The 22,155-nt window shown below is 43.6% G+C and overlaps 1 protein-coding gene across 1 annotated transcript; it reads right to left on the reverse strand.

Moving 5' to 3' along the window:
- Nucleotides 1-478: 478 nt before the first annotated feature.
- LOC123104185 (E3 ubiquitin-protein ligase RDUF1) lies at nt 479-2,415 on the reverse strand. The gene has a single exon (XM_044525953.1). The coding sequence runs from the start codon at nt 1,964-1,966 to the stop codon at nt 767-769; it is 1,200 nt and encodes a 399-aa protein (XP_044381888.1). The 5' UTR covers nt 1,967-2,415; the 3' UTR covers nt 479-766.
- Nucleotides 2,416-22,155: the final 19,740 nt, after the last annotated feature.

A 22,155-nucleotide genomic window follows, 5' to 3' on the forward strand; every position in this document is an offset into this window, starting at 1 on the left:
ATCGAAATTTCAGTCGGACAGCCACAGGTTATTTTCCAAAATAATAGTGATAGTGAGGACTTGTTCTCTGTGGACAGATGAAATGAATATGGATGCATTGACTTGTGAACAAGAAAGGAACGCCCAGGGAATCTAATCACTAATAAGCACAGTGATAACAACATGGAAATTATCCACAAAGTCATGACATATCTGCAAGCGACTGATGATAATAGCCAACTCAAGAAGAGCAGAAAATATCTAGGACGATATATGCTTAACTGAACCATTCAAACATTGTGAACTCCAGGCCACATTAAATTAAACAAATGATGCAGACATGTAAAAAGTTGGGTAACTTCATGTGTAATTGCTGCAACTTTCTATGATCAGGACAATGATGCAGGGTGACTGGCAATTGCAACACTTGCATAGATCTGAGGATCGTAAACAAATATCTTGTTTCAGATATGTCATCCAGATATGAACCATTCAAACATTGTAAAGACCAGGCCAAATTGAATTAAATGAATCAAAAATCATCAAACACATTGTTTGCTAGTACCAACAAAGCAATTCATCACCTAGGTTCCAAATGCTCGATTCAGAATCACAGTGGACATCTCTCCCCTGTAACTAATATAGCAGATGTTGCTCTGCTCCTATGTACAACACCAATTCTGTTCTACAAATCGTCGTGTTCCCTTTCTTTTCTTCTATAAATACATAAAAACATGAAACAGAAGCAATCGGCAACCTTTTTTTTCTTTCGGTTCAGAGTTGAGGACTATCTCTGCACCATCGTGTCGGCGGCGTGGCCGTCTTCGAGCCTCCAGCTCATGCTCCGGCTTCTCGAGCCGTGGCTGAACGCCGCGGAGTGATCCGATGCCTCGGTCATCTCCTCAGGCCTCATTTGGGAGGACGAAGCGTGGGAGCTCGCCGAATGGCCGCGGCCAAAGCAGGCGAACATATTGCGGAAGATGCGTCGAATGGCGCTCCTCTCCGTCGACCGGCTCTGCCTCGACCCCCACGAGATCCTCCTCGGCGCGCCGCCGTGGTTGAAACCGCCGTCCATCTCCGTGTAAACGACCGGGAGCTCCCTCTCCTCGGGCCTCCTCCCGCCGGCAAACCTCCCGACGGCGAACCCGCCTCCGGGCAGCCTCCAGATGGTGAGGCCCACGGTGGTCTCCTCCTCGGCCCCGGCACTGGCCGCCTGCGACCGCGCGGCAGCGGTGTCGGTGGGCATCTCGTGGCGGCACACCGGGCAGGAGTTGCGGAGCTGCAGCCAGGGGAGGATGCAGTCCTCGTGGTAGATGTGGGCGCAGGGCATCTCCCTGGCGTCGGCGCCGAGCTCGAAGGGCTCCTTGCAGACGGCGCAGTGGCAGTCGGCGGCGACGTGGGAGGCCGCGATGGCGACGGTGGGCATGGACTCGACGGCCGCCTTGGACGCCGGCGGGGTCTCGCGGGCCCGCGTGAGCCCGCCCGCCTCGATCTGCGCGAGCTGGCCCAGGAGCCGCTCGAACCCGGACCCCATGAGGAAGTCCGACATGCTCTCCGGCAGCGGGCGCAGGCCCGAGCCCGCCCCGTCGTCGTAGAAGAGCTCGAAGCTGCTCGCCGCGGCGAGCGCGCCGTCGTCGTCGCCGTTGTCTTCCCCCGGTGCGACGCCGAGCGCCGAGCGCCGCAGCACGATGACCGGGTTGAACGGCGCGCGGTCGCCCCCGCCACCTCCTCCAGAGGCGGAGGCGGCCGCGGCTGCCGCGGCGGCGGCACGGCGGCTGCGGCGGAGGCGGAGGTCGTTGGCGTGGTGCGCGCGCGGGCGGCGGAGGTAGGCGGGGGCCGGCGGGGTCCGGCGCATCTCCTCGAGGAACCCGCCGCCGCAGTCCGGGCAGGCGACGTCGCCGCCCCCCTCCGGCGACGACGCGGCGCGCACGAAGCGGTCGCAGCTGTAGCACCAGTAGGACGCCGACGCGGCCGGAGAGGAATCCATGGACAGGCAGGCACACGGCAAGAAAAGATGCAGACTTTGACTTTTCTCCTCCGAGCTCAGATCTGGCCAGCAGAGCTCAGCACCAGAACGCTCCTCCGTTGTCCCCCTTGGCCGGCGGTGACGCTTGACCCTCGGCGACCGATCCGGCGACGCAGAAGAGGAGAGCGTCGGATCCCTTGACCGGCGGCGGAGGAGAAGTGCTGGGAGGAGGAGGAGGTGCCCCTGTGGAGGGGGGGCTGGTTGTTGGGGAAAGCCGGAAAGGAATGGAGGAGACGGTGGAGTGGGGGAGGGAGGGGGTTTTAACCGGCGGGCGACAAATCAAAGCGCGTGGAAGCGGAAGCGGGGAGGAAATGGTGGTGGTTTATTGCCGTGGGGAATGAGAATGGCGTGACGGTCGGTCTCCGACGGACGCGGCTTCGTCGCCGCTTCTTTTCTACTCGCTTGTCGTTCGTCGCCGGAATCGCCGTCGAGGAGGCGGGCCACCGGATGGGTGGGGTTTCTCGGTTTGTCAGGTTTGGTTTGTACTCCATTTGGTTTGGTTTGGTTTGGTTTGGTGACAGACACGGTTGCGCCGGCCGGCCGGTCGGGTCCTCCGTCGTCCAACACGCAATTCCTGGCGGTTTCGTACGAGTATAGTGGCGGATGTCCGTCTCTCTTTTTCCGTTTTTAGCTGGAAAGCTTTCCTTGTTTTGCACCTTGTTAAAAGCTCACACGTAGTACTCTTTTTGTATTTATTTAAAAGGCAATGCACAAGTATTTTTCTTTTATAAAAATGACTTCCGATCTATTCATCTTCAAATCACGACGGTATAACGAACACCAGAAATAGTGATACAAAATTAAATCCAGATCCGTAAACCACATAGCGACGACCACAGGCGCTGAAGCAAGCTGGAGGCGTTGCCCTTCACTCGCCGGAGCCGGGCAAAGCTGTTGTAGTAAACAGCAACCGGCACACCATAACAGGAACCGCCGCCGCCAATGAAGGGTAACGTGGATCGGAAGGATCTAACCTTTTTTTTTGCGGGAATCAGAAGGATCTAACGTAAAGACACACAAACGTAGACAAAAACGATGAACAGGTCCGAGAAAATCCACTAAAGACAAATATGCCGAAGGCACACCTCCACACACCCACCGACGATGCTAAGCGTACTAATAACAATAACAAACAACGAAAAGGAATGCGGACCACAAGAAATCCTTGCTATTTGAAGCCCAAGTTTAGAGCTTGGATGCCAGAGTTCAATGGTTCGACACTAAAGATGGGTATCCATGTTCATGTTTGCACAAGCGCAAGTTCAAACGGAGGACCCATTTGATCCCCGCCATTCCGAGTCCCGGAAAAAGGGAAGAATGCAATGTCGTTCATCTTCGGGTTCCTTGTGTCACCGTAATGGCGCATCACTGGTCATGACATCAACAAGGAAATCCTGTCCAAAGGCTAGCAATTCCTTTAGAACAAGTTCAGATGATTGCTCGGTAACTCATAGTTGGGCTCGAGAGCATTATGCATTGCCAAAAATCCTCAAAGAGTAGCTCTTTGGAGAGCATAGTACGATGAAATTTGTCAGATGTGTTGGGGGGGGGGGGGGGGGGGGGGGACATTGTTTATCATTGGCTTCTATGGTAGAACCCATCGGGGAGGCCCGAGACGTGGTGGTTTACCTTGTGGCGGATGTCTGTGGTTCGAGTCCACTTATCTTCAGTCCGTCAACTTAGCGGATACTATGATGGCGATATCATCGAGTTTTGCCTATTCAGCTGTACTGATATATGATTTCACATTCATGGACATTAATAAGATCGATCCAACGAATTGCTACCACAGTTGTAAAAATGCGAAACCTCATGTTCTTTTTATCGAGAAAAAAAGTCAGTGCATAACATATCGCTATTATATTCATTTGTTTTGTCTTCTTGCTAAGAATAGAAAGTATTATGGTTTATCATAAGTTTTGAAGATAAATAGTTTGCTGCCATATGCACATGACATATGTCTTTTCAAAATTTTGTGGAACATCTAAAAAGTATGATTTTTTTAATTACTGTAAACTAAACGGTGCGAATGGACTCGAGAGCACAAAATCCACTTCGGATAGTTGTCTATCTACAAATAAAAAATGCCCTGGCCTTCATTTTTTTCCCCAAAACAAAGAAAAGTAGTCTCTTCACCAAGACCTCTCCATGTTGGATGCTTGGGTCCATCCGCCCAAATCCCAGCAAAAACAATGAACTTCCCAATTAAGCTAACTAAAAACGTGCCCTGGCAAATCAGGACATAAGGATAACCTCCTTCCACATGCCTTCCTGTGAAAGGGACAAAGGGAAGATTGTAACGTTGTTCATCTTCGTTTTTCGGTGTTTGTGAAATGGCGGTTCATCAACAAGGAAATCTTTTCTCAAAGGTTGGGAATTCATCTAGAACAATGTTTGATGATTGTTCAGTAACTCATAGTTGGGCTCGAGGAGCTTGTACATGATCCCCACTTAAATAAAACATACTCTACATTTCCGCAAATTCTCAAGACGAATCACTACTAGTGTTGCAAAAAAAGAAGAAGCAAAAACTCATGTTCTTTTGACCAAGTGAAAAAGAAAAGAAAGTGCGTAACATATTACTATTATATTCTCTTAGTATTTGTCTTCCTGTTAAGAATAAAAAAGTACTGCCTCTTATATACATGAGTTCCTCTGCAAGTGTGTTCAAATTTGAACTTGAAAAACGTCTTGTATTTAGTTATGGAGGTAGTAGCATATTTTATCATAAATTTTAGAGGAAAGCCTCCCTACTCCCTCCCGGCCCGCCCCCCGCGTCGCCTCCCCGAGCGAGGCGACCGGGGGCCCATCTCCCCGCCCTCCAGCGCCTCCCCCTCCCGTTCCCCTCCTCCCGCCGCCGCCGGCCTGCGCCACCGGGCCCTGCCCGCGTGGTGTTGGCGGCGGCGGCGGCCGTCCCTTCCCCGCGCGCGGTGCCACGTCTCGGGTGGTGGCGTCCCGCGGCGGTGCTCCTCGGTCAACGGTGATTCCGGCAGCGGCGGCTGCTCCAGGCGGCACAACTCCGGGTGGCCTAGAGGCGGCGGCGCAGCCCCTTGGCGGCGCGCTGGCGCGGTGGATGGTGGCGGCGCCCGCCCCTCCCAGATCTGGGCCCTTTTGGGCCCCATCTGGGTCTGGGCGGGCCTGACTCGGTCTCGCCTGCGGCGGCTCCGGCCGGGGCGGTGGTGGTGCGGCTCGTGCGGGGGGTGGTGGAGACGGCGGCACGTCTACTGCAGCTCGGCGACGGGTGCTTCACGAGCCCCTTTTGGGCTTGGCCGGGCCTCGAGGGCCTGGTACGCTCCCCTTGCCGCGTCCGGTCGGTGACCGCCGATGGCGGTGGAGGTTGTGTCCTCCGGCGTGGCTGCTCTCGCTGCCGTTCCTCGTTCCCGGCTGCTCCCTCTCGTCCTTGTCGGTCTCGCTTCGATGACCACGGTGAAGCGGCGGTGATGATGGCAAGTCCGTGGTGGCGCACGTTCGTGGGTGGCTTGTCTGGTGGTGCGCGTCGGACCATTCGGGGTTGTGGGTGTTTGGCGGATGGGAGAAATCCGGGCCGGCTTGCCGGCCCCGACGCGGTGACGCCCGTGGGCGCCATCGTTCCTTCCTGAAGGGCGTCGGGTCTTCCCCTTCCCCACGCCTCTCCGCGTACCGGGGGAAACCCTAGGACCTGTCCGGGCAGCAGCGTCGTCGTCGTCGTCGTGTTCCTTCCTGAAGGTGCTGCTTGGTATGCGGGGGTTCGAGGTGCCTGGAGCGAGGTGGTACATCTCCGGTGGGCGCAACGGTTTTGGGTTATCATCGTTTTCGTCGATCCGACGCTGCGGACATTATTTTCTCTCTTCTTTCTCTTTTGTTTCTTTTGGGCATGCTTGTGCTGTTTGCCCAGCATTGGACTCTTTGTTGTATCGGGCGGTTGCTATATCAATATAGCAGGGCGAAAGCCTTTTTCGTTATCATAAATTTTATAGACACATCTAAAAAAATATGTGGATTAGTTACCAACATGGATGTCCTGACATATATCTTTTTTTTTCTAGAACATCTAAAACAATATGATTTTTATTATTGCAAACTAAATAAATGGTGAAAATGAGGCCGAGAGCAGAAAATCCATTTTCAGAATTATCTATCCACAAATCAAAAATATACATACAAGGATGTTTTCCTTTCGGGAACGTATTCATGTTCGCTGGAGCAGGGAGTCGGATTTTTGAATTCTTTGAAATTTTCCTTTCGTAAAGATATCCTGGCTTTAATAGTTTCCTAGAAACAAAAAACACTATTCATTTGCTGAGCAGGGGGAATGTGTTTGAGAATTCTTCATTTCCCCAAAACAAAGAAAAGTAGTCTCTTCAGCAAGACCTCTTCATGTTGGATGCTTGGGTCCATCCGCCCAAATCCAGGGGCAAAAACAATTAACTTCCCGATTAAGCCAACTAAAAACGTGTCTTATAGCAAACCAGGGCATAGGGATAACCTCCTCCTTCCACATGCCTTCCTGTGAAAGTGACAAAGCCAAAAAGGTGATTAAGAAACGGATAACCATCCAGGCTGGACACACGACACCAAGGGTTAGGCAGCTACTAGTGTGCTAGCGCCACCGGAGGAGTCAAAGTCAAGGCTGGCGCGCTACCGCCTGCCGGTGCCGGCCGTCGGCGGCGACCGACGGCGACGCGCCAAGTGACCCAACACAACCGCGCGTCGCCGCCGGAGCGCCGCTGGCTGCGATTTCCAGCTGGATGGAAAATTTTCATCAATTTCAAAACAAAAAGAGTACTCCCTCTGTCACCCACGCACGCACACACTGGAAGATGCCGGCGATCTTCTGCGGATGCCCAAAAGTGCGTTGGCGTAAAGAGATTGGAGCTTTAGGCGTGATCGACGCGTGGTTAATCTAATAAGTGGAGTTAACTAACAGTGATTGAGTTCTCGCAAAAAAGAAAAAAAACTAACAGTGATTGAGAACAAGACAAGAGTGCTCTGGCTGGCTGGCTCAACCGGAACCGGCCAGCTCCTTGATCAGAGGAACTGATTCAACCAATTGAGAATGAATCTATCTACTATATCAACCGACCAATTAAGAATCTATGCACTATATCAACCAACCAATTAAGAATCTGTCCGTATCTTTTTTCTTTCTTTCGAGAATACACCGTGCGCGGAGGGGTATCAAATTCACAGAAGAAGAGCCGAGACACAGCACCTTTCGGCATACAACGGCACAAGCCTAATCGGAGGGGATAGCAATCACACCTCCCCAAGACCCACGACCACAACGACGCAAAAACCCGCCTTGTCCAGCCTCAAGCCACAAATGGCGAAGAGAGAGGGCACGGAGGACCGAGACCCGCGTCACAGCCAAAGATGACATCGAGCCACGCTAAATCAACGCACCCTCAAAGCCTTGCCAAAGAGAATCGCCAAGTGGACGGGCCCGAGGAAGACGCCATGCAAAAGGTGTCGATGACGAAGTACATATTGCGCCCCGTAGGCACATGCCCGCCACAACAACCAAAGCAACACACCAACCAAGCCTCGCCCCTGAAGCTGACAAGGTAACCAACACCAGCTTCCTCTAAGGTAGACTCCATGAGCACCTAGGCAGCGCTTCCAAGCAGGTGACGGCACCTTGCCGCTGCCACTATATGGCCCGAGGAACCAAACCTAACATTCCCCCAGGTGCACGGGGAGGGAATTGACATGGCCATGACAATGCCTTCATGGAGGAGACGGCGTCGACAAGCGTCATCGTTGCTCACATCAGCAACGCACCAAACCGGGATTTCTCTTCGGCCAAGTGCACACAGTAGGGCACACCTCCATACCGGTTACGCTAGCCGCACTGCAGTGCGATGGGAAACCATGCCGCCATCAACGCCTCGGGGGTTCGGGGCTGCCCTACCCCAAAATGACTGGATACGCCACACTCCGCGAAAACAATGAAGCACCTCGCTGCCACCTTCCCCAAAGCCAGCGTGGATTTCACCGACGGCTTCTCAAATGGCGGCGAGATGAGAGGGAAGGAGGAGTGGAGGGCGACGGTGCGATTTAGGGTTTCCCGGTGTCATCGGAGGAGGCCGACACCGGTGTGGGGGAGAGAGTCGTCTAAAACCACAAATAACAGTCTTTTGGTCAATTGTCTATATCCATACACATATATTGTCGACAATTTCTATTTTTTTACGGCAATATGATCAAACAAGTACGGATGGACTGTATCAGGTAAGGACCACGCATGTGGTTAACCACTTATCAGGCCGCGCGGCCGGCGCCATGCCTGCCTGCTTGTCTGCTTGCATGTGGACTAGCTTAGTTAACACCGGCTGGCGCCTAGGTCTACGTGTTGCTGCATCCAACGTTCAAAAACTAGCTCCAGTATATGTTTGTATGCTTTTGCTGCCATGCTCCAGTTGGTTCTGCAACTTGCAGCTGAGATATACTAGTATCATCATCTTGGTTTGCTCACCCATCCCTCGTATCCTCCATATGGTCCTGCTTATCTCATCTTCATATATTTTTTTTTCACTTGTCAGCTATGATCTGATCCTAAAACCGATTGTGCTGGCCCTACTGTTTAGGGCCTCTTTGGTTCATTACTTCGGATTTTTTTTCCTTTTTATAAAGTATTTTTGCTTTTCTAGTACATACCAATAAGTTAGTATTTGTTTCGAGTAAAACTAGATTCCACATGCATTTTTTCAAGGAAAAAGAACTTGTTTCTCGCCACGAGTCCTTCGAAACTAGATTGCACGTAGACATGTTTGATCGATATATTTGTACAGCAACTTACTAGCTATGGCACGAAAGACAACTGCTTTGTTTAAAACAGTTTTTTTACTCACAAACCAGTAGGTACACGGCTATGGTGCTAAAACAAGTTTCACGGTTTTAAAAATTGTGTTGTCAAGTTTTAAGAGTTTCTCCATGTATTATTTTGAAATGCAAATTAGCATGACCAAAGTAATATGTAACACAAACTTGTACTCTCATCATGTTACACTGCTTTGGAGAAACTAGCGCATGCCCTAGAAACTGCTCCCTCCGTTCCAAAATAGATGACCCAACTTTCTACTAGCTTTGTACTAAAGCTAGTATAAAGTTGGGTCATCTATTTTGGAACGGAGGGAGTACAAAAAGAATGCAGTTTAATGATATGCAAGAAAGTATTTTCCAGAAACATGCTTTTCATTGCCAAATAATGTATAATAAATGGTTAACTTGTTGTGGTAGATGATCAGTCTGAGCTAGAAAATCATTTTTACCAAAAAACTTAATTTTCATTACTGAAAGTTGATTTCAAAAACAGTCCTCCGAATATGCTCACGCGGGATCTAGTTTGGAAGACTGGTCAAGAGGAACACACCGGTAAAAACAGATTTTGACTTGCACATTCAGTTTCAAAGCAATGCATTTTTTTAATGTTTGAAACAGTTTCACGACATCTATTTCGGCTCTATATAATTTGTTGTTGATTTTGATTTGCAATACAGTTTGCGTAAGCCCACAAATGAAAAACCATACCAATGCTCACTTGATATGTCCTCTTAATTGAACTATACGAGTTAGTAACAGTAATTGGGACAAGGCAAAGAGTAGTGCTCTAAGGCCTTCCCAGTGCTCTATGGTGTACATGTGCTAAGAATGCTACAGAGGCAAAAAAAAACTGACCTGGCAAAGTAATTAATGAGACGAGAGAGTTATTTGGTTACCCCAGAAAAAAACTGAATGTCAAGCACATGAACCTAGGCAAAACACCTACGCATGAGAGTTTAGCTGCTAAACAATTAAATGAAGAAAACATACATAAAAAAGCTAAGCATCTATGCATGAAGGACTTTAGTTGCTAAGACTTTTTATGCACTTCACACATTGTCTAAGCATCTTTGCATTGGAAACAATAGCAGCCTAGCTGGCAGACTGGCTCCTCAGCTCAACCGGCCGGTTCCTTGATAAGAGGAATTAATTAACTAATTAAGAATCTATCTACTAACTAATGAAGAATCTGTCTATAATCTATACACACATATGATCCACAAGTATGTGTATAAGGTAAGGGCCATACAAGTGGTTAACCACTAATCAAGCCACGGTATGGGCTGGCTTACTTACTTAATGGAGTAATAACCTAGGGTCTTAGGTGTTGCTGCATCCAGCATTCAAGCGCTAGCGCCACTTGCATATGCTCGCTGCCGTTTTGCAACTTGCAAGGATATCATCTTGGTTTCCTCACCTCTCTCTTGTATCGACGTGTCTTGGTTATCTGATATACTAATAAAATTGGTTGCACTGGCCCAACTAGCTGGAGGATTAACCACTACTCCTTTTAGTAACAAGCTGCTACCAATCTCGATCGACCTCTGTATGGGATGTTAGCTATATACATACATCATTTCGATGATGTCAATCCAAACAACTTCCGTTTGGCCAACATTTTCAAAGTCGTTCCAACAAATACGAATTGTTCTAAATCACATGCACACATCCAAAAGGGGAAAAAATATATCTTTTAGGGGCTGTATCTCAAGCTATTGCTAAAGTCAGCCTTTTTTTTGAAGTTCAAGTCAGCCTTATGTTGAGAACGTTAGATGTGTGCATGTGGTTGAAAATAATTTGGATAAAAAAATAAACCTAGACATGTTACAGATGTATTACCTGTCTTAGATTTATCTAGATACATATGTATTTAGACAAGTTACAAGTAATTTTGGACGAAGGTAATACTCCACTAGTTTTGGTGGAGTAATTATGGTTTCTCCTAAAAGAGAGAGCAAGTTTAGACTTTGACAACCGCTGAGGAACTAAAATTATAATTTCTTGCAAACCGTGTATAGCTCAGATGGTTAGGTTCCTTGTGGTGGAACCAACTCACGAGGGTTCAAGTCATGCACTTGGCATTGATGGCGTATTTTTCTGGATTTATTCAGGCCTTCCGATGATATGCATTCTTTTTTTTTTGCAGGAACCGATGATATGCATTCAGCGGGAATAGACGTCCCCATCTACTATGAAGGCGTATGTGGCGACTTCGTCAATCTCAATGTGATGTACCGGCTCGATCTGTCGGAGGTGTTTATAGGGTGAGTGTATTTTTTTCGAAAAGGGGGGGCTCCCCGGCCTCTGCATCAGAACGATGCATACGGCCACATTTATAAGTAAATAGGTTCAACAAGGTCTTACAGTCTTGAAACAAAAAGAGAGGCCAGCTCACAAAGAGCCTCAACGCCAAAAACAAAAACAAAGGCCCTAGAGCCACAACCGGCTGGCAAAACAAAGATAGGTAAACTAATCGCCTATCATATTACATGACGGCCATCCAAACCGGTTGAAGATAACCCACGCTACCATCTCCCACCGGACAGATCCAGTAACCAAACGCTCCCTGGCCTCCGTCGGAGTGAGTAAGGACCACATACGGATCAGCGCTGTAGCTCGGAATAAAACCTGCAAAAAATGAATATTTGTTGTTCTGTTAAAAGCCAAATCATTTCTGCAGTTCCAAATTGCCCACAACAGCGCACATACTCCTACACAAATGTGTCTAGCTGTATTGGACTCTATCCCAACAAGCCACGTTCCAAATAACGTACTAACCGAATTCGGAGGAGTAATGTTAAAAGCAATTTGCATATGCGCCAGAAAACTCTCGCCAAAGGGCAATCAAAGAAGAGATGCTTAATGGTCTCGTCTCGATCACAGAAACTACACCTAGTAGATCCTATCCAATTGCGCTTAACCAAGTTGCCCTTTGTTAAAATTACTTATTTATGTACAAACCACATAAACACTTTAATCTTCAAAGGAACTTTTACTTTCCAAACATGTTTGGAACTAGGAATGACACTAGAGTTAATGACATCGATATACATCGACTTCTCCGTAAATTCTCCAGACCTAGTAAGTTTCCAACGCAACTGATCGGGCTGATGAGCTAGCTGAACCTCCATCAGTCTACTCACCAGATGAAGCCATGCTTCCCACCTGTCACCAACAAGCACCCTCCGAAACTGAATATTAAGGGGGGATGGACTGCATAATCGTCGCAACTAGCGCATCACGTTGTTGAACAATATGATACAGGGACGGATACTGGATCGCCAATGGCGTATCACCAAGCCAATTATCCTCCCAGAAACATGTATTGCTGCCATTACCAACAATAAACTTTGTTCTATTAAAGAAAGCTGACTTAACTCTCATAAGCCCCTTTTAAACGGCGAATCAGTTGGTCTCACTGTCACCTATGACAAAGTCTTGGACTGCAGATACTTGTTACGGAGAATCTGCGCCCACGTCGCGTCAGTCTCACCTGATAACTTGTACAGCCACTTACTAAGAAGGCATCTATTCTTGACCTCAAGATTCTCAATACCCAGACCCCCTTGGTCTTTTGGTCTACAGATGACATCCCATTTGGCGAGTCGGTATTTTCTCTTTAGTTCATCACTCTGCCAAAAAAACCTTGATCGGTAGAAGTCCAGCCTTTTCCTAACCCCAACTGGAACTTCAAAGAAGGATAAGAGGAACATGGGCATACTCGTGAGCACCGAATTAATAAGAATCAACCAGCCTCCATAAGACATAAGTTTGCCCTTCCAACAACTAAGTTTCTTTTCAAACCGATCCTCGATGCATTTCCACTCTCTGTTTGTTAGCATACGATGGTGAATGGGTATACCTAGGTAAGTAAAAGGTAAAGCCCCAAGTTCACAACCAAACAATTGCTATAAGCCTCTTGTTCCTCCTTGTCTCTACAAAAGCAGAACAATTCGCTTTTATGAAAGTTTATCTTTAATCCGGTTAATTGTTCGAATAAGCATAACACCAGCTTCATAATTCTCGCTTTTGCCAAGTCATGCTCCATAAAGATGATTGTATCATCAGCGTACTGCAGAATTGACACACCGCCATCAACTAGATGAGGCACCAAGCCACCTACCTGACCGGCTTCCTTTGCCCTTCCTATAAGAATTGCCAACATGTCAACCACAATGTTGAACAAAACAGGAGACATTAGATCACCTTGCCTCAGACCTTTGTGTGTCTGGAGATAATGACCTATATCGTCATTTACTTTAATTCCAACACTCCCTTTTTGTGTGAAGGATTCTACCTGACGTCGCCAAGCTTCATCAAAACCCTTCATACGTAAGGCCTGTTGAAGGAAGGGCCATTTGACTTTGTCGCACGCTTTCTCAAAATCCACTTTGAAAACAACCCCATCTAGCTTTTTCGTGTGGATCTCATGGAGCATTTCATGAAGGACCACAACCCCTTCAAGGATGTTCCTGTCCGGCATGAAAGCAGTTTGGGTAGGCTGCACCACAGCATGCGCGATCTGTGTGAGCCTATTAGTCCCGACCTTGGTAAAGATTTTGAAACTTACATTAAGAAGACAGATGGGCCTGAATTGCTCAATTCTCACAGCCTCTGTTTTCTTAGGGAGAAGGGTTATCGTTTCAAAATTCAACTGAAAAAGCTGAAGCCGCCCAGAGAAGAAATATATAGGGCGAGTGTATATATGTATGTATGAGCGTTTGCGTCTATATTGTGTTAAAAAATATAATATAATTTATCCACATTTGTAAGCAACGTCATACATTGGTGAGCATGACATAGCTAGTTCCAAAATGATGTTATCCTGGCAACTACAGAAACCGAACGAAGAAACGGCGTATCAAAGAGATAATCATGTGCACGCGATGCGTGACGTGGATCGAATTGGAGAGCTTGATTAGTCAGAGCTCTCATCTCTCTCCCAACCACTTATCAGAGTAGATGCAATATATAGTAGGAGTAGGTGGCTGGCAGGCCCAGGGGTCCTGATCAATCTGCTAAAGTGTCACCATGTAACCCCTAACTAACTAATCTTGTTAACGACGATGCGTCGTACTAGCTACCACCAGCACGGCTTTATATACCCAACTTCCAATGGCGAGTGGTGGCCGATTGTCTCACCCGGGCATAAAAGAGCAGCGAGTACATGGACTGGCTTTGTTCGTGTGCTGCACTTTTTTGCTTAATTTGGAATGACATTTTTATTACTTCCTTTGTTCATTTTTATAAGGCTTTGTATATGTTTCAAACATTGTGCAAAACAGCTCAATTTCATTTGTCTGAAACGATTTATAAAAATGAACGGATGGAGTAGGACAAAAGTTGATAGACCGGATAAATGACGAGGTTAGATTGGGCAAAGCGGATAGTGTTCAGATCTTCAAGATTTGGTGGGTGGATTAGTGTTCAGCACGAGAGGTACTTCAATCGATGGAAGTTCATTGGAGGCTATATACGGAAGAAGCTATCATTGTAAATAAAGAGAGAAAGTTCACTGAAAGCAGCACAGCATGGAGAGGAATGGGCCAACCAATAGGCTGTGACAGTGAGGATGTACTGATCCTCTTGTCAGAAAGGGTACAGCTGTGGCAATTTATTTGCCCGCGTTTGTGGGAGTTATCCATTTATCAGATCATTGAAAACTAATCACGGAATTATTGTTTGAGAATTATTTCTGAGAACACTAATCACTGATTGAAAATTGTCTGAGACAAAAAATTAGCTAAAAAAGTCACTGATTGGATGATGACACTGTCACAGCCTAACTAACTAATCTTGTTAACGACGATGCGTCGTACTAGCACGGCTTTATATACCCAACTTTCAATGGCGATTGGTGGCTGATTGTCCCAGCCCGGGCATAAAACGAATTGGAGTACTACATGGAATATCTTTCCCCTTTGTGCTGCACTTTTTGCTTGATTTGGAATGGCGTGTTTATCAGGACAAAAGTTGATATACCGAGTAAATGGCGAGGTTAGATTGGACAAAGGGGATTGGATTAGTGTTCAGCGGAACCGGATCCTCTAACATTGAGAAGGAATGTTAGAGAAGCTATAGTATCCTAACTTTCCTTCCTTCTATTCATATGATTATGACTAAAATAACTTAAATTAATTTACAAATTGATGTGTGTACATTTATAGTAATTACATGCAAACAAATTGATGGTGAAATAAAATAAAATTTAAATTATTTATATCTACAGTAAATACCAACACTAAACAACCTACTAACAATCCCTAACTTCCCTTCTTCATTTTACACTAGGCTAAGAGTATTACTAGTAGAACCCTCAAACCCTCAAACCCTTATAGCAGTTTTAAGGGTTGAGAAGTGCCAGTTTTTGACACTTTTAAGGGTTGAAAAACAGGGGCAAAGACTAGAACCCTCAAATCCAACCCTTAAACTGCATTAAGGGTTGGATTTGAGGGTTCTAGTCTTTGCCTCAACCCCAACCTTTAAAACTGTCATTTCATATATCACACATTTCATCACATTTCATCATATGACATATCACAAATTCCATCACATTTGACATAAAATAATAATCATTCTAGTTATTATTACAACACCGAATAAAACAATAATCATTCAAATTATTACAACAATGTTTGAGCAAATTACACTAATTGTTCGAATCAAATAGGACATAGAAAAGTAAAACAAAGATACATCATGGGCCAATGCGCCGCCCATCCAACTGCCGGGGCAGGGCGGGAGGGCGGCCGGGGCAGTGCGGGAGGGGCGGCCGGCGGGAGGGCAGGGCGGCGGCGCGGCTTGGACAGCCTGGGGATCCGGCTTGACTGCTCCCTTTCCATGCTCCCATCCGTGCTCCCATCTCATCCTACGGCTGTCTTTTTTCCTTTTTCCTTTCTAATCTAATCATCCCCCCTGATTTTAAAGGGGTGGGGCCGGGCCTTATTTTGTTCCAATCAAATCAAGCCACGTATGCGGGAGCACGGATGGGCGCACAAGCAGGTAGCAGGCAAGTCTCATCCATAGTTAGGCTAGTCATAGTGGGAGTAACTTAGATAGTAACTTAACACATTCGAAGACAATTTTGCTTATGTGGCATGAAGTTAATGAGGAGAGAGATGCTTGTGGTAACATATTATGTTACTGTAACATAATACACCCCGAGGTAAAATGAGTCTATAGATCAATTAATGAAGGCTTGCATGTTATCATCTATATGTTAGTATCCATTATGAAGGTAGTGACATAAACTAGTAACATATGCATGTTACTAGTCTATGTTACTCCCCACTATGACCAGCCTTATATCTTCAGCCCTGAGACCGGTCGATTGACACACGCTTTTACATTGAGGGGCCATTTAACACTACTTTCGTATCCGGTTAGGGCGGAAACATGGGCAATCCTATTCGACATTCACTGCATCAAATTGTGGGGGATTCACACATAACGATCCGTTATGGGCCAAGCCCAGTTGATACCGAGGGGCACAATTTTTTTCTCGATTGTTGTTGGTTTTTAAGAGGTATTTGTCGCTCTTTTCGTCATGTCCCGGTTTAGTATTTTTCCACCAGTTCACTTGTAGTTTTATTTCCATTTTTTATTTTATTTTTGTTGTCTTTTTTCTCTTTTGAAAATGTTCATAGCTTTTGCATATCGTCAAACTTTAACAATATTTGTAAATTTTTTAAATATTCATGATTTTACTAAAGGTTCATTTCAAAGCTATTCAAAATTTTAACAGCTATTTGCAATTTAAATATCCTTCATTTTAATTTGTTAATATAATTATTTTACCAATGTTCATGTTTTAAATTTTCTAAATAAAATTCTGAATCCTTTTAAAAAATAGAAATCCAAAAAATGCTTCTTAGAAAAATAAATGTCTGTCTGTTTATGAAAAAAATCACTTGAAAACCGTAAAACTGAAAGCAAAAGTCGTTACAAAACCAAAATGTACAAACGAAGGGAACATTTAACCACGCAAACTGAGCCGGCCCAATTGCGGTGACTGAGTGTGTTTGCTCGGTAATTCACATACGAATGGGATGGAACTCGAGACCTCTCGCCGCACATGGCTATCGGTACCCACTGTAGCTGGGGCGTTCATGACTACTGACCACCGTGACACTTCAAAGAACTATCTCCAGCGGCGAATCGAGCATTTAGTAAAATTTTCATACATTTGCTAAATAATATGATTTTTAAAATAATTATTAACAGTTATAAAAAGCACAAATAAAGTTTGGAATTCCGAACAAATTTTGAACACATTTTTTGAATTTTGAACAATTGGTGAAATTGTGAAGAAACTTTGAAAAACAAACAATTTTCGGATTTGCTAAATCTCATCTAGATGAGATTGTTATCTCACATCTAAATTGTTCTCTATTCAATTTTTATTTGTTTTATTTAGGGAAGTCATTCGATTTGTTTGTACTGTAAATGTCGTGCTGTCGTTGCTGGGCAGCCCTATGCCTCGCTTGTAGCGAGACGTAGGGAGACCTCGCGCCTAAGCAGCCACACATAATGGCTTGCCCAGCAGGGACAACAGGCCTTTATCTTTCTTTCTTTTGTTTTTTTCGTAATTTTTGTTTTGTTTCTGGCTTTATTTATTTTTAACTTTGCTTATATCTTGAATTTTTCTAAATATATCTATTAGTAAAATTAATGTATACAAAAATGTTTCACGTGTATACTGAAAATGTACAAAAATGTTCCTAAAGTATACAAAAATATTTCCCTCTGGCTTTTTTTAAACGTGTATACAAAAATGCTCCTAATGTATACAAAAATGTACAATGTGTATGGAAAAACATAGACATCAAAACATATATATGAAAAGAAAAATCTTTGTCACGTGATTGAGAAATGTTAATCATGTATATAAATAACTTACAATTTGTATGAAAAAGTAGACAAAAATATATATGTTTAAAAAAAATGACAATACTGTATTTGAAAAATGTTAAACTTGTGTGAAAAAATGTTCCCGATGTATACATAAATTGTACAATGTTATAAAAACATTAGACATAGAAAATATAAGTTTCATAGAAGTTAATGATGTATTTGGCAAATGTTAAATGTGTATGAGAAAATGTTCCTGATGCACAGAAAAGAAGTACAAATGTGTATTGAGATAGTAGACATAAAAAACCTATGTTTGAAACAATGTCAATCATGTACTTAAAAAATGTTCATGCAATTTTAAAAGCCTTTATTACCATAGGAAAAATGTACACCATGTATTAGCAAAAATATTCCCAAAACAAGTATTAATAGAAAATGTAACATCATGTATTCAAAAAATGTTTTATGTGTACATTAACAATGTTAATCATGTATTTTAGAAAATGTATACGCTTTTTCAAAAATATGTTTTTTATGAGTACATGAACTGTCTTTGTTCCTGTGCTGCACTTTTGTGCTTAATTAGGAATGGTGTCTTTTTAGGACAAAAGTTGATAGACCTCGTAAATGACGAGGTTGAATTGGATTAGTGTTCAGATCTTCAAGATTTGGTGGGTCAATTAATGTTCAGCACGAGGTACTACAATGGATGGAAGTTCAATGGAAACTATGTAAGTGAATGGGCCAATAGGCTGTGACAGTGAGGACGTACTGATACTCTTGTCAAAAAGGGTACAGCTGTGGCAATTTATTTGCCCGTGTTGGCCGGAGTTATCCATTTATCAGATCATTGAAAACCAATCACTGATTATTATTTTTGAGAACATCAACCACTAATTGGATTTTTTTCAAGAGAAAAAAATAGCAACAAAAAAACACTAATTGGATGTTGGCATGATAGTCATACCTTCAGCCCCGAGGCTGGCCGATTAACACAGTTTTTCATAGTGAGGGGCCTGTTAACACTACTTTCACATCCGGTTAGGGCAGAAACAATGGGCAAATCTATTCGACGTCACGTTATGGGCCACACCAGTAGTTACTGAGGGGCAAATTGATTTACACGTTTTCCCGCTAGCTATTGGCTTTTGAGTGGCCTTTGGTGGTTCTTTCAGTCATGTCCCGATTTATTTATTTTTCACCAATTTTCTTAAAGTTTTCCCTCTTTTTCGTTTTATTTGTATTTTACATTTTATCTTTTGAAAATGTTAATGGCTTTTGAATAAATTTTCACCAAATTTGAAAATGATTCATGAATTTGAATAATATTACAAAATATAAAATGCACACCTGACAAAATATTCAAAAGTTTTATTTAGAATATTCACAAGTTTCTAAACAGTACTCATGTTTTGAGTATGTAATTTTAAATATCCGTCATTTATTTATTTTGAATAAAATATTATATAAAGTGCTCATATTTAAACAATCCAAAAACAATTCAGATTTTATAAATTGCAAAGTCCAAAAAAGGTTCACTTCTTAGAAAAATAAATGCTCATGTGCTTATGCAAAGTACAGCAAAAAAAAAGCACTTGAAAAATCGTAAAACTGAAACAACGTACATGCGAAGGAACAAATAGCAACACAAACTGGCCGGCCCATGTGCGGTGGCTGTGTGCGTTTGTTCTGCTAATTAATGCACCGAGCGTCGTCTGTCTTTACCCCTGAGTTTTTTCCTTCTTTTATGCTTTTACTTATATATCCAAAGTAGAAAACAAATTACTAGAATTTAAAAAAATGTTAATTGCACATTCAAAAAAGTGTTAACGGAGTGTTAATAAATGTAGCGCACCTTTAACTTTTTGAACATTAAAAAATGTTGTGACATTTAAAAAACATTCTCGTGTTTCAAAAAATATACGTGACATTTAAAAAAAGTTTGTACAGTCTAAAATAATAATCACGTAATAACATAAAATGACCCTGCATTTAAAATAATATGTATGTGCTATTTTAAAGACAATTCACGTATTCATAATAATGTGTTCAGGACATTAAAAAAATATTTATACAATGGTCACCTCGATGAAATAAATGTTTTTTTACAATTGAAAAAATCTTCAACATGTATTTAAATTTTTTAATACATACAAAAAAATGCTCACAAATATATTTGGAAAAAATATTAATCATATATACTAAAATGTGAAACCTATATTAAAAATGATTTTAATGTATACAAAAACGTACAATGCATATAAAAAAATTAGAGATCAGACATATATTTGAAAAAATTGATCATGTATTAAAAATGTTAAACATGTATAAAATAATGTGTCTGATACATTCGATATGTATGATGTAGTATATGAAAAAAAGCGCACATGTGTTAAAAGAAGGAAAAAGGCACAGAAAACCGATACCTAAAGGAAAACCGACACAGAAAAAAAAAAACGGCCGTTCTCATCGTGTCAGGCTAGACTCAGGTCAGATTCCCTCTAAAAGTTCAACAGATGCCCGTGTGCTGACATTGTACGTGCTTCTAAAAGTTCAAAGAGAGTGTTGCTGCACTATGGAAATATGGTTCGAATCAAACCCCAAGGAAAGGCTTACAATGCAAGGATTCCCAGGTCTTATGCAGTCTTTGGTATCTCAAAAGCTTGTACAATACTATTCTGAATGGCTGGCTACCTTTTGCAGTACCCCCTCTGTAAAGAAATATAAAAGCATATAGATTACTAAGATAGTGATCTAAACGTTCTTATATTTCTTTACGGAGGGAGTAAGTTTTAAGGTCTGTCATCAGTTTGTTGTCTTTGCAGTAAGTAGTATTAGAAGTGCTGCTGCTGCTTCTACATGTTTTGCTGTAGATTTCGTCTGGTAAATCGACCAACCATCATACCAAGAAATGCTCCTTTCAGGCATGTTACATAACCAAGTATAATGCAACCACTGAACGGGAATAATTATGATGTTTCTTCCATAATTCTGGATGGAGTGTGTGTTTGGAGGTGCAATGATTAGGCTGTCCCCTAATCCTGCCATCCATGCCTGTAGAGCGTCATTGTTTTGCTACCAGAATGTTATAGCCAATTTGTTGGCAGCCAAAAACCTAGGATATCACAAGTCGCAAGAACTCCCATACTTTCTGCTGCCTAATTAACAAGTAACTTAGACGCGGCTACGCCACCGCGCTGTCCAGAATCCCAACTCACAAACCCATCATCTAAAAGACTGGACAAACTGTAGGGAAGAAACCAAACTAACATATATAGCACTCCGTCAATCAGTGGCAGCTCGCACATCTGGCAGCATGATGACTAGCACAGAATTAATCACATGAATGAAGAACAAGAGAGCCCGCGGAAAATGATCACGAGTTGATAAGGGGGGATCACCTCATGCTTACTGGAGGCTCTTCCTACGTATACGCGGCTAACTAAATCCAAAGGAAATGAACAGATGGCTGTGGTTTGCTTCATGGATCGGCCAGGCAGCCACCTGTTTCTTCTTTCAGTTGCATAATACTTCCTCCGTTCCTAAATATTTGTCTTTCTAGCCATCTCAAATGGACTATAACATACGGATGTATGTAGACATGTTTTAAAGTGTAGATTCACTCATTTTGCTCCGTATGTAGTCATTTGTTGAAATCTCTAGAAAGACAATTATTTAGGAACGGAGGGAGTACAACATTTGGTTACTGCTGGCAACAGCCACCTGTTCTCTTCTTTCTTTTGCATGTATATAATTTGGTTACTGCTGGCAACAATTCTGTCGTCAAACTGAAGAATTTTATATATGCATTATGATGATGCCCGGGAAATCTACATTCACAATATGCATAGCGAGCCGCGACCAAATTCTTCTCGACTGCTCCCTCCGTTCCTAAAAATAACTCTTTGTAGAGATTTCACTATGGAGTGTAGATTCATTCATTTTACTCCGTATGTGGTCCACGGTGAAATCCCTCCAAAAACTTATATTTGGAAACGGAGCTTTAGATGCACTCCATAAAAAGAAAGGTTGATGATAAACAAGAACAAAATCTCTTATGTTGCAAAATAAATCACGCATGCATGCCTCCTCCAAACAGACAATTCAAGCCTTATTTAGCACACCACTCTCAACCATCGCAGCCAACAAAGACAACTCCGGTTCAATTTCGCAGCCAACAAAGCACAAACAGCTTGATCATCTCGCCGTTTTATCTAGCGCCAACAACACAAAGAAAGATATTTTGGTGCCATTTACACCAGTCAACAGCCAGCCAAGAATAGATGGCTAACAACTCACCCGACAAAAAAGAAACCTATATAGTTCCAACCCTTTAGTTAAACCACCTCTACAACAATAACATTCATTACAACTTGGCCACGAAAGCAAGAAACAATCAACTAGCAAGGAAAAAATTCTTCATCTACAGCTTGCTTGCCATTTCATTTCAACACTAGCTAGTTCTACAACACTGGCACTGAGAACCAGATCTTAAG

This window comes from Triticum aestivum, chromosome 1B, assembly GCF_018294505.1.
Source record: "Triticum aestivum cultivar Chinese Spring chromosome 1B, IWGSC CS RefSeq v2.1, whole genome shotgun sequence".
Classification (NCBI taxonomy): Eukaryota; Viridiplantae; Streptophyta; class Magnoliopsida; order Poales; family Poaceae; genus Triticum; species Triticum aestivum.

Bases quoted from the DNA above. Each gene is read 5' to 3' on its own strand.
- LOC123104185 (XM_044525953.1), bottom strand. From the start codon at position 1,966: ATGGATTCCTCTCCGGCCGCGTCGGCGTCCTACTGGTGCTACAGCTGC.